The sequence below is a fragment of the Schistocerca cancellata genome, chromosome 11, assembly GCF_023864275.1.
Source record: "Schistocerca cancellata isolate TAMUIC-IGC-003103 chromosome 11, iqSchCanc2.1, whole genome shotgun sequence".
In the NCBI taxonomy this organism is placed as follows: Eukaryota; Metazoa; Arthropoda; class Insecta; order Orthoptera; family Acrididae; genus Schistocerca; species Schistocerca cancellata.
In genome coordinates, this window is record NC_064636.1 from 44,384,400 (window position 1) to 44,398,480 (window position 14,081).

Below are 14,081 nucleotides of genomic sequence, written 5' to 3' on the forward strand. Positions count from 1 at the left end.
CTAATAAATTATGAGACAGATTTTGTGGCCAGTAATTTTTTTCAGCAGGTAAAACGTGTAGTACTGCTGAAAATCATTATAAATGAAAGTGATGACACCATATTAGCTCTCAGCACTATTAGTTCCTTCCTCTAGGAGGGGAGAGGAATAGGTTGGGGGAAGGTTGACAAGGAAGGGCAGGTTACTCAGAGCCCAGGTTGAAACGGACTTGCTTGTTGTGAAGATGAGGAAGGCAAAGATGAAGGAGAGATGTTGTAGACAGTAGTAGTGAGGTACTGGCAGAATTGGAACTCTGCAGACGTATTGTGCATAGTGGCCGTATAGCTCGATCTCTTACAATTCTTAGCAGATCTTGACATGTGAGACATGCTGTAGGTCATTCTCGGTCGCTGAGCATACCTGTGATAGGAGAACAGGACCTTACGTAGAGACCCCGCATCAGTCCCTAATATGGTTTCGTGGCTGGCACAGGATCCGAGTGGAGCACATGGAGCGGCAGCTGGCAAACCTCACAGGCCTAGTTCAGAAGGCGCTGACGCAGACTCCAACAGCTGTGGGGAGCACCTCGGCAGGGGGACCCACACCCGCACCGCGGGACTACGCAGTAGGAACGGGCGTGCAGTCCGGCACGGGTGCAGGATCGAATGCCGTCTCCACAGGGACATCTGCTGCCTCCACGGCCTCACAAGCTGGAGGCAGGGACACGAGCTCTGGTGGATACAGGAATGGTAAGCAGATAGCTGGCATAAGAGTACAAGGAGACAGTACCTGAAACTGTACTGTAATATCCATTCTGTGTGAAGCAGACAATTAGTCTCTAAGGTTTTTGTCATAATTGCTAGCATTATGTTTAACAAGAAATACTGTTCCAGTAATGTAGATGACAACGTTACTGATGGTCTGATGTATTCCGTGTCACATTTATAGATACGCCTTTTAAGATAATATTTCAAACAAATTTAGTCTCTATACAGTTGAAATAGCAAGGGCGTAACCTTTATGATTATTACTGTTGTGTGTCATCACAAATGAAAACTTGTGCGAGACATGGACTCGAAATGAAATTTCCTGCTTTTTACGAGCAGGCTTCCTGAGCACACCATGTCGGACTCAAACTTTTAATGTCACCAATAATTTCCAAAAACTACTGCTACCAGAGGTCTTGTATTCACAGTGTCCTGAAGCCCTTATGAAGTTGATAAATGACATGTTTGTGTGTACACAGACAAAGCTGTTCATTTGCTGTTTATTTTTATTTTGGCTGTTCCCGTACCAGGCTACAGGTCCATCTTCAGCAGTCCCAGAAATAATAGACAGTAAACAATTTACAGGGTGTCCCAGCTATCTCGTCCACACAAAATATCTCTGTAACAACAACAGCTATTGGAAAAGGACTTTCACCGGTATCAATGTAGGGCTGGGGCCCGTGAATGTACATATTTGGAAACATTCTAAAACAAAAGCATATGTGTTTTTTAACACAAACTTATGTTTTTTTTTAAATGGATCTCCTATATTTTTTCCTCAGCAATCCATAGGATGACAAATCACATACACAATGGCATTGATTGCATCGCAATATTTCCATTACATTCCGAGATATTGAGACGTGAAGTTGGACGCTTGAAACACCCGACATGTGCTGCTAGCACATGTCCTGAGGCTCAGGCGTGAACCCCATGCTGCCCGAAATCACGATGTGATTGACATGTGTAATCACACCTCCATACTTATCAAGAGGAACACTTACTTGTCAATCACAAATGAGGGAAAATCCAGGAGGGAAAAATGGCAATATTATGAAAAGGACAGACTGCTATTCACCACGTAGTGGAGATGTTGACTCTCAGACAGGCAAACAAAAAGACCACTAAACACATAGGCTTTCTGCCAGAAGGCCTTGTTCTGAAATAGACAACATATACAAACACACATTCATGCAAATGCATCTCACACACGAGATGAGGTAGCGTCCTTTATATCACCAGTGATGTGTTTTGTCATCAAAGATGTCAGTATTGTAGGTTCATGAACATTATTTTCTGTTATTTAAGTGATGCATGTATTTTTGTTATTTAATTACTTTCATTGTTTCAGTTATTAATAGTAAAGTGTATGTAAAATCATGAAATGACTGACATATCACAGAGCCAGCTCATTTTACACACAGAGCCAGATATCTCAGCAGCCTTGAAGAAATAGAAATCATTGCTCACATGAAAAAAGATCTGAATAATATTATACATGAACGAATAGACCTACAAAAAAAGAATATTACAAAAACTTTCACAAATGTCCTCCTACAAAGAGAACTCACCAAGAAATGAAGTAACCTCATGAACTACAAAATACATTGCTTGTATTGTAAAGTGCCCTGCTTCATCTGTAACACAGTAAAAACGTGTTGATAACCAGTTGAAAATCGAAGAAAAAAATTCTGCAGAAATTCTATGAGGGAAATAATAAATTATATGCAAGTACTGAGGCAGCCTAATGCAAAATTGTGAACACGTGTCATAGCATATAGTATTATGTACTGTATGTCTGTAGGACTGCTGAAAATGGGCATGTACCCCAATACTGATCTGGCTACAATAAAAATAAACAATGAAACAACTAGCCTTGTTCCTGTCTATTCAGACATGCCATTCCTCTACCAGAGGTTTTCCCAAGGGGTATCTGGAAATAATGCCACTTTGGGACTAGATTTCGTAGAGGGAAACATAATCAGTGACAATGGAATTCAGGATGGTAGTCTGGGGAATTGTGTCCAAATAGCCTAACTGTGAAGGTGACCCCTCAAAAAAATGGTAATTATTTTTATTAGTTTCCTCACCTATTTTACACAATGGGCATTAATTTTCTGTGTCTGTATCAAATAACTCTAACAAATTTGAAGATAATAGGAAGCAGGTGAGAGGGTTATAACCAAGTGAGTGCTGCATTAAGACACAAGAGCCACATTCACAGGAGCGGTTCAAATCCTCACACAGCCATCCAGAATTATTAAAAAACTAGAAACCCACCTCGACTGCGAAAAAAGCACCTAGCTCACTAGGTTTCGGCGTAGATAACTACACCTTCTTCAGAACAATCAAACCCACAAGTGCCTAAGAAGACCTTTGTCAATGATTAAAAGAACACCATGGCTATGCATTTATAAACGAAAAAAAGGGAAACACAAACAGTACATATGTACAAAGTCTAAACTGTTACTTAACTTAGTGGTGCAACCTCCACCTCACACCGGCCTATGTTCGATGGGCCACGACCTGCCATAAACTGCAGCTACCTTGTAAGTTTTCTGAGGAGGAAGGAGAAAGGTTTTCATAACCTGTCTTCCACAGCTCAAATATATTTAAATCTGACATAAAGAAGGACAAAAAGAGAGATTGGAGTTTAATCATCGGTTGGCAATGAGGTCTCGAGATGGAGCACATGCTCAGACTGGGAAAGGAAATAGGCTATATTCCTTTCAGAGCAACTGTACCGGTCTGAAACTTCCTGGCAGATAAACTTGAACTCATGACCATTGCCTATCATCAGCAAGTGCTTACCAACTGAGTTACCCAAGCACGACTGACGGCCTGTTCTCACAGCTTTACTTTTGCCAACACCTCTTCCGGGAGTGCAAAACTACCAAGGTTTGCAGGAGAACTGCTGTGAAGCTTGGAAGGTAGGAGATGAGGTGCTGTCTGAAGTTAAGCTGTGAGGACTGGTTGTGAGTTGTGTTTGGGTAGCTCAGTCTGTAGAGCACTTCCCTACGAAAGATAAAGGTCTCGAGTTCAAGTCTCGGTCCAGAATGCAGGATGAAATTTCATTCTGGAACTATCCTGTTGTTTGCCTTACATGATTGAGTGGAACCATAGAAAACCTGAATGTGCATAATAAGACAGGGCTTTGAATAACTGGCCCTCCATATGTTGGAGCAGCCTCAACCACCACACCATTTCACTCAGTTGTAATGGGTATCAGTCAAAGCTTCTTTTTAACAACAATAATAATTTATTTTGTAACAAGCTCTATCCACAATACCATTTGCTCACTAACACTATGTGATGATAAAGAAAAATACTATGATGTTTGATGTGCTATCGTATAAATCAGATTCCATGTTTGTCTAGGGATACAGAAGTGATTATATGTAGCTGAGGTACATGAAGAAACTGACAAATCCAACATATTTGTACTATGAATGAATGTATTACTTAATGCCCAGCTAGTCTAACAGATTGTTTTGATCATAAAGTACACCCTTCACAGTTAGAAATTCTTAGTATCATGTTACTGTCAGTCAGCTGGTTCACTAGTATTGGCTATGTGTTATCACACTGCCGATTTCTATCCTTATATGGACATGGAACCAGTATTATACAATAACACATCAGGTGTCACAGAGTTCACTGTTTTCACCCAATATTGTCAGTATAATATGTCCTCCATAAGCTCATCTTAAAACTGACAGTAGTTGCAGAAAAAAGTGTTTGTATCACTCCACGACAACCTTTTTGAAAAACGTTGTGATATATTGTTGCAAAATGCAGAGAAACGTAGCACTGTACATTCTTCCCAGAAATGCTAAATGCAATTATAGTTAAAGGTAAGTAAATCAAACACATTTTGCATTTCTGTACAGATTAGCAAGCAAATGACACACAAGAAAAACAGTGATGAAAAGTTCCACAACTGTGGCAGGCCTACCTGCCATTAACGTAATGCCCAATAATGTGGTGACAATGCTAAGATACCTGGAGATAAACGTTAACTGAAAAAATGGCTGTGAATTACTTCTGCTACATTGAATACATCATTCGATCAGTAACGTGGTGGACATACCACGTGCTGGTGAAACGTGTGATGATTGTCAAAGCTAAAAGAAATCCTTGTGGAATGAGTGTGTGTAATTATGTAAATTGTTTTAATAACTAAGAAGAGAAATTGCCTTTTGTTAAATGGAAAGCTACACATAAACCACATTAAAATGGAGTCTATGCACAGTACAGATACACATTGGGCCAGAGTAAATGCCAAGTTCAATTCATGTTGATGCAGAAAGCAGGAATTATTATTTTGCCTTTTTCTTTGCCATTCCAGTTTCAGATAAAAGCAACAGGCAAAGGACTACTTCAAATCCACTGGCAACACCAGTAGATCTCTCATTTAAGAATTGTTTTCTCTAACGGCCATTAATAGAGATCTTTGTAATATGATCTTTATTCTTGGACCTGAGTGGTACAAGTGATACTAATATGGTACCCACAGTGAAAACAACAGTAATTATAGCCACAAAATTGAAGAGTTAACTGTAATGACAATTACAAGTCAGTACAAGAAATAGATGTAAGGTGATGAGGGAGGCTGTGGGAAAGATGACAAACTTTTACTATTAGGACAGAAATGAAGGGCACCAGGCCAGTGGTTTTTGTTTAAAATGAACTTTCAAAATGTAAATTTTCATTGCCAGAAATGTCCCATTTATTAAAATAGTCTGGGCTATTGTGCAGTGGTCAAATGAATTTCTTGGCGAGATGCAAAGTTTTATACAAAAAAACTCGAGGAAAATTATTAGAACAACACAAGGGCAACTAAAGGAGGGGAGAAACAGATAAATTAGCTGTAGTGGAACATGCTTTGCAACAAGGAGGCTATCAGATTTGATGTGGTAAGATTCATGTCCTGGCTCCCATAAGCGATTACTGTGATAGGCTGTACAAAGGGGTGATAGAGATTATTAAACACACCAATAATTTGAATCAGAATGAGGAGGGTGTGAAAGAAATTCATTTTGCCATAGCCCAGTAGCATGGAATAATTTAATAAGTGCAAAATGGATTTGCTACTTCATATATATCAAGACTCCCAAACAAGAAGCACTGTAAATAAGGCACACACTTTTCCAATTTTATCAAAATGCAGAATATGCTGTCATGGTGAAGAAGAAAAATAAGTTAAACAAATTACTTCTGTATTGTATAACACATAAACAGTGACAAACAACAACAGAGCATTTTCTAATCCAAATTTATGATTTTATGCCACTCTATTTGTCTTACAATCAAGCTCAAACTATTTTTGCATATGAAAAAAAGCAATCAGCAGTCATAAAATAAAATATTTAGTGAGTTGGCATGTTTTAAAACACTAAATATTGCATGACAAAGGTTGTTTTACCACCAGTTAAATTATACAGAAAATAACTTTACAATAATAATAATAACTGAGATGAAAGTGACAAAAAGAAACTAGTGAAAGTCATAAATTTAAATGTAGTTATGACAAAAGAGCTTAAAGAAATTAATAACTGAATTTATTACTGTATTTTACTTTCTTCATAGTGATTAGTGTATATTAAAATGACTTCCTTGATAGTGTTGTAAATAAGAACACAGAAATGTAAAACATTCACACTAATATGTGCTAATACCAAAAATGCTATATAAGAGTGAATATTTATGGTAACTATTAGGCCTCTTTGACAATATGTTATCTTTTCTTTTGGTTTAATCTACTTGTATATTCTGACTTTCTAAAACTACTATTAGTATAAGGTAATATCGTTTTACCACAAATGATTCTTTTCCTGTAATTTGTATAAAATGCACTTGTTTCTTTTGGTTACTCTTTTGAACTATAAATCACATTTCAGGAACACTGTAAGAACATGCTAAAAGTTTACCATATTGGCTATCATTTATGCTATGTACATACAACTGTCTTTCTACAATTATTCTCCCAGTTGTTTTTTCACAGACTAAGTACTGTGAGAGTAACTTGTATATAAATTGTGCATCAACCTGATGATCCAGTCTTTATATGCTTTCTCAGAACATCCCCTTTTGTTGTTTTTTGTGGCTATACTGTTTCCCATTTCTGTCATCCACAAGATCTTATCATAGTGAAATATACGTGCACAGAAGTGTCCTGTCAGTTTGGCGCTAATGATGCATAGTGTGAATCAGCATGTACAAATCTAATTCCAATGCACAAGTATTCAATTCAAAACTTGTAGGCAGATGTAACCACTATGATAATCCAGGACAAATCTGTTGCTTCTAGCTGCTGAGCCGTTTTTTTCTGTGGGCAAAATATCTGTAAAGTTATTATAAGGACTAAATTTTATTTGAAATGGAGTTTCACATAATATTTGGCCACTCGATTTCCTAAGCAGAATGAGGAGTAATAGTGGAGCTGATGCTGGTCACATGTCTGTTAAGATTGCTCTATTTGTTTGTTACTCAATATAACATGCTGGTTCCCAACCTTTCTGAGACCCAGCATAACACAATGCATCAGCCAATAACATTAACAAAATTTCCCACCAAACTAAATAATAGATTGGAAAGAAATTAACACTCTAATTTTTAAAATAACAAAATATAAATTTTACTTAATTAACATTCAAAAAATTCCTTTAATTTGTATTTGTAGGTTTTAATTACACCAAGAAGTAATGAACTAATAAGATGATGCATACACTTAATTTCTAACAATCTTTTTTTATATTCAGTCTGGTATCAGCCATGGCACATTGAACGTTACGCTCCAAATTAATTAAGTTCCACGTGTAAGACTCCATTAGTTGAAAATCTTTCACACCTGCAAGTTGTGCGTAATGGAATCAATATTTTAAAATCATTTCCCATGCTAATGGCTCTTTCTCCACTGAGATTTTCTTAGAATGTTGGCAGTTCTGTTTAATCAAATTTTCTTTTCTTTGTGAAATCCAAGGGATACCTTTCTTTTAATTCAAAATTAACTACCTGGAAATAAACTTTCAATCACTGAAAATGATCTTAGTATCCTGAAATTCACTTTTTTATTTTCCAATTTAGGAAAATGGTTTCCAAAATAAATATTACTCATAATACGTGACTACTATCATGCCTGGAGTGACAGCAAAAGAAATAAAAAGATGAGTGAAAATGGCTGTTAGTGTGTTTTGGTAATCTAAATAGGGTTTTTAAAATGAAATTTCCAATATATCTGAACTGAAAGTTTACTTGGTGTAGATCGTCAGTTTTGATTTTCAGACTAAACATAAAAACCATTCACACTGCTCCATGAGCAATGTAGTGATGCATGTTGGGAATTGCTGGAAGGAACAAAAAAAGGAAACAACTGGATTACAGAACATGTTGGAGTGAAAGATGTAGTTACAAGTGTGATGAAATTGAAATAGATATGGGCAGGACATGTAGCAAGGTGAATGGATGCTAGATGTACTAAGGAAGTTGAATACATAACTGCCAGTTGTATTTCAATCTACATGTGAATAGCACAGGTTTAGGCAATATGTTAATCGTATCAGTGATCACAGCTGTTGCCCCTGTCACTATAAGACTGAATTTTCTCATTGTGAGAATACTGAAGGGCGATCTGTTTAATTGTTAAAAACCATTCAAAGGCCGAGATCACCCACATTTTTCTTTTTTTCCTTTATTTTTATTTTTTTATTCAAGACAACCGGTTTCAACAGTCTTACCTATCATCTTCAAGTCTTAAACATTTTTTTTTGTAGTAAAACATGTCCATTTAATGCTCACCTTATGCACCAGATGTCAAGTGGATAAAGCTCAGTACATTATAAACATTTGTGATCGTTAAAATATTTAAAAACACACAGCATATTGTCCAAAAGAGCATGTCCACATACATATTGCTCATGCATCATGTAACAAGCATCTGTGAGCGATATGTATATGGACATGGCTTAGGTAGAGGTTGTCCGAGATTCTTATTTTGTTCCACCGCAGTTGCACTTACTGAAGAAGAGCACTAGGAAATGATTGAGTAAAGTGGTCCAATGAGGCTGTAAAAGCAGATAATAATAATAATAATAATAATAATAATAATAATAAGTTTATTGCAGCCAAATAGGCATACAAGTTCAAAGTACAATGATAATAATACACGAAATTAGAAATTTTACAAATTGTGATTTGCGTAGTCTCTTATGGACTGTGTCCTTTTGGTACAGAGTTCTATATGGCAATGTTTGCATATCTGATGACACAGTTTACACTTACACATTGCATTTGGTTCAGTATATGAGGTGTTGCTGCAAATAAGGTGGTGGAAACCATGAGCTGCCATCCTGATGATCTTGCGTCTCATTTTGAAGTTTTCCTTTGTCCATGTTCAGTCAATCATGGCACCTGTAATGTATAATTCTGGAGGCATGTCTTCCCTTTTTTCCTTCAATGTTTTAAGTAGACTTTCTGAAGCAGTTGTGTTGGGTAGCATCAGGTTTGCCCATAGGTCTTCAATGAGGAAAGGTTCCCTCACCAGCAGGTATACAAGTCTGGATCGTGTTGTTTTGGGCACTCCTATTGCTTTCTATATATGTTGCCTTTACCCTTTCTAGTGTCATTAGGTTTTTCAATGTAAGACGTGGTCTGATAATTTCTATGCCATACGTCAGTATTGGGAAGATTTTGGGTCTGAATAGTTGCCATCACTATCTGCAGGCTGAGGGATCTAATGTATGGTATTTCATGGATTGCCATTATTACTTGCACTGATTTGTCTGTTACATATTTTGTGAGACATTTTGCAGTTGTTTCTATTTGACCCCTAGGTACTTGCAGTCTGGAATGATTTTCAGTTTTCTCTAATATGAAGATCTTGGCTGATGCAGGTACTATTCCTCCATTTCGGAGAATCATCATTTCCGTTTTCACCGCATTTGTATTTCAAAGCGTGTTTGACACACTAATTTTGCACATTGTTTAGCTTCTTGTAACTTTGCAATGTCCTTTGTATCTATTACAATACCGCCTGCATGTGCATATGCGGTTACACTCTCCTTTGAGATATTCTTTCAATTTCTTCCATTGCAAGAATAAATAACAGAGGATTCACTGGGTCTCGCTGAAGTACACCATGTGATTGGAGTACTGGCTCTGATAGGGAGAGAGGTTGTCCGAGATCCTTATTTTGTTCCATCACAGCACTTCACTTATGATTTGTGTCCATATGTTGTTTTCTCTTAGGGTTTTCTCTAGTGTTTGGTCACTAATTTTCTGTTTATAAAGTTAAAGGCTTTTGGAAGTCTATAAATACTACATAAAACTTTTCTCTGTCTTCAAGGGCTTCCTATACACTCTTTAGCAGGACTTCTATTGCAGTCAGACTTGATCTTCCTTTCCTGAATCCCATCTGGCTTTTGGGGAAGTGTTTGTTGATTGTTTACTTTATTCTTCCTGTTATTATTTTTGTCAACGCTTTGAAAGGTATCTACTAGGGTTCTTGGGGTCTCCTTCCCTTTATATAGCACTTTTACTATTGACTGCTTCCACTGTTCTGGAATGGAGGCTGTTTCTATGCACTTATTGTAGGGCAGTGTCTTTTACGTGTTTGTTACAAATTCTGTCAGGGCCTGCAGCTTTTTTTGTTCTTGGTGCTGTTAATGGCATCTTTGAGCTCTTCTATAGCCAATGGGACCCATTCCATAGTTGTTTGTGGCATGTATACTGTCTGCCCTCTAGTCTCCCGTTTAGTCCTTCCTTGTTCAGTATGTTGTCAAAGTGCGCCTCCCATATTTTCATACTGATGTAAAGTATTTCAGCTCGTTTTCTGCAATGTAGTGCAATATATGGGTCTTTTAGGGCTTCCTCCACTAGTTTCTTTCCTTCTCTTGCCCAGAATGTTCTCTGCTTTTCTTTTGGAGTTTTGTGGTACATATATCATTTTAGACTGTAACACTCTGTGTGGAACCATTTTTTCCCTCTTCTTTTGTACCTGGGAGTACCAGCTTCTCTTGGGAGTTCTCCTATCACTTCTGTTGATTTCTCTAGTCTTGAATTGTCTATTTGCATGTATATTTGTTTTATGTTGTCTGATTTTATTTCTACTTTCCCAATGTCTATCTGCCCCTTCCTGTTTTTCTTGCACTTTCCACTTTCCACCATGCTCACTGGATATTTATTTCCAGAGGGATACGTTTCAGAAGTGGTGTGTGGTCTGCAGTCCATAGAGGTGATATGCTGCTCCTAGTTGGTCTCGTTATAAATGCAATGTCTGTTGTGCTTCTGCCATTGTGGGAAATATATGTAGGTGGGATTGTTTAGGATAAAGCCTTCTTCCTGCAACTTTTCCACCATTATTTTTGCTTTATAGTTTTGTATATCCTTTCTGCAGTTTAAGTCCCTGGAAATAATTGGTGGTTTATTATGTTTGATCTGAGTGATCAGCTGGTCTATTTCATCTATTATATCAATGGCTGTTTCGTTCAGTTGGAAGTATGCTGTTATTATTTTGCTGATATCATTGTAATGTGTTTTGTTTTTGTGAGGAGTGTATGTTTGTGTATGACAGTTGCAGTTATTGGTGTTAATTCCAGTTTTATGACGACAGTTATTTCTCCACTTGATCTTCCTTTGTCACCTTGCTTGCATGGAGATAAGTGCAGTAAAATCCTAGGTGTTGCCAGTTTTTCGTTAAAAATGTCTATGATAGGATTGCTATGTCATATCCTTGCATAAAATCTCTTGGAGCTATGTTCATTGCACGTTTTAGACCTTCTATATTCCATAGGAGGATCTTTAAGGTTCCTATCGCTCTTACTTCTTTGCATGGGCGGTGTTCTTCTGTCTTACGGAAGAGATACCCCTCTGTCCCATTTATAATGTGCTGAGTTTTATCCACTTGACGTCTTGTGCATGAGGTCAGTGTAAAATGAATGTGTTTTACTACAAATAAATGTTTAAGACCTGAAGATGACAGCTAAGACTGTTAAAAGCGGTTGTCTCGAATAAACAAAAAATGTTTTGTGCAATCTCAGCTTTTGAATGGTTTTTAATCATTACTATAATGTGGGATACGCCCCTGCAATGGTACCATTTCTTATAACTCATATATGTGTTGTTGTGGGTGAAATGGGCACTACTTTCAATATGACATGCTCTTCTGTCTCTTTCACATCAATCCATGCTTCAGAGGAAAAAAAATTCAAGGTTGTTCCATAATGTTCTCAAGCTTTTAGGAATATATTTGAATGCTAACAAATGTTCTAGAACATGAACTTCAAAATGGCATGCTTCTTCATCCGCACTCTCACAAAATCATCTTGAGCATCAACTTGTGCAATCTACTGTAGTAAAGACAGAGCAAACAGCTCATCAAAAATCTGTTTATAGAGGCAAACTACATAAACAGAGAATGGTTGTATGAGTGAACAATTTCCACAACAAAAATTGTGTAGTTTAACACACAAATCACAGATATAGAATATCATTTTAATTGAATCAGCTGTGGGTTCTTGGTGGTAATATTGTAAATTAACTAAACAAACACTATTTTTTGCCTTGTTTCACAAATGTTGTTATTGTTACTGCACAACATAGGTTTCATGTTATAAGTCCATTTTCAAGTTCGTTACTGACTCCCAAAGATGATAATGCAAAGATAAACATGATGATAAGGCAAAAGTTCTTAATATATCAATCCATGTCTTAAAGTAAAATTACTTCAGTGACCATTTCTCAGCAAATTACATATGGAATTACACAATTCAGAAATTACACTAACATGACTAAACATACCTGGGAATAAACTTATGCATTAGCCAAGAACTTTTTATCTACTGATGCATTAAGGCTCAAAGCTTTACTTCTATCATGGAGTTGTGATATCATCTAAAAGAGGTGAATAATTGAATTGGGTTTGCCGAACATCGCCTTAACAGTAATCACAAATACATAATAGATGTACAAGTCTTACACACAGAGGAAAAGGGGGCTAAAGTAAGCCAGTTGGGGGGGACACAGATGTGTACATTCTCACACCTATTATTAAATGAGTATTCCCAATTCAATTATTCGCCTCTTTTAGATGATGTTACAGCTCCAGGATAGAAGTAAAATTTTGTGCCTCAATCCATCAGTAGATAAAAAGTTCTTGGCTAATGCATAAGTTTATTCCCAGGTATGTTTAGTCATGTTTGTGTAATTGCTGAATTGTATAATTCCATATGTAATTTGTTAAAAAATGGTCACTGAAGTAATTTTACATTAAGCCATGGATCAATATATGAAGAAGTTGAGATGACTATCTTTGCCTTATTGTCATGTTTATCTTCGCATTATCATCTTTGGGAATCAGAATGTACTTGAAAATGGGCTGATAATCCAAAACCTAGGTTGTGCAATAACAATAATAAACAAGCCAAAAATGGTGTTTGCCTAGTTAATTGATATAGAATATGATAGCAAGGGAAGAAAAAAAATGTAATTCCATTGATACATTGATGAACTAAGATGAAAGATAAATTTCCCAACAGAATTCTTAATTCATTCAATGTTCCCAGTATGTCCTCACCAAAAAGGTTTCTAAACATCATCATAAAAGCCGGAATATTAACTGTAAAAGAGAAAGCAAAGTCAGTATTCACGACACAAATTCCACCCATTTCAACTAACTTAACATTAACTTGATTAATTTGACTTTTCCAAATTTGGAAAACAGATGGGAAAAAGACCAAGTAAAGTGAGTCCTTTCCAGCTAATAGCAGAATAAAACCTCGTACGGCCAAAAGTACAAAATGACATTCTCAAAACCGTTGTTAATACTACTGCTTCAATATGACTACTATATCTCTCTTTTTGCTCATTTGGATCATCAATTTCTTGCAGAAGTAATACACTTAATCTATTGAAGACTGTTTCCACTACTGGATCCACCCTTAAATTATCCCATAAACAACAGCCATTAAATAAAAATAAATCACTGACACTATAGACAGATAATATGTCTTAAAGAAATGAGATGTAATTGCAATCTTATTCAGGCCCTGTAAGTTGTTAAATCCCTAATTTAGTGACTCACAGAAAATGGCAGCTCGATTATCTTTGAGTGATGCACTTTTTGAAGGACGTAGGAAAATTCGAGGGACCAGCTGTCTGGCTGTTGTGGAATGCGTCTTCAGTGGGATGAAAATTGGAAATACCACAATGATTGGGCTAAAAGAAGCAAATTTGTCGGCTTCCATCCTCCAGTCACCTCTGTTTACAAACTACGGAAGAAATCTGGTAGTGCAGTAGTGAAGACAGCATAATACTCGAGAAAAAATTGTGATATTGGAT

At 36.8% G+C, this 14,081-nt stretch overlaps 1 protein-coding gene across 1 annotated transcript in view; it reads left to right on the forward strand.

Annotated features, from left to right (window-relative positions):
- LOC126108511 (coiled-coil domain-containing protein AGAP005037) overlaps window positions 1–14,081 on the forward strand; it is a 249,741-nt gene that overhangs the window by 73,858 nt on the left and 161,802 nt on the right. The window contains exon 4 of the mRNA XM_049913778.1: window positions 472–728. Coding sequence (XP_049769735.1) covers window positions 472–728 — 257 coding nt within the window. The remainder of the gene's footprint in view (window positions 1–471; window positions 729–14,081) is intronic.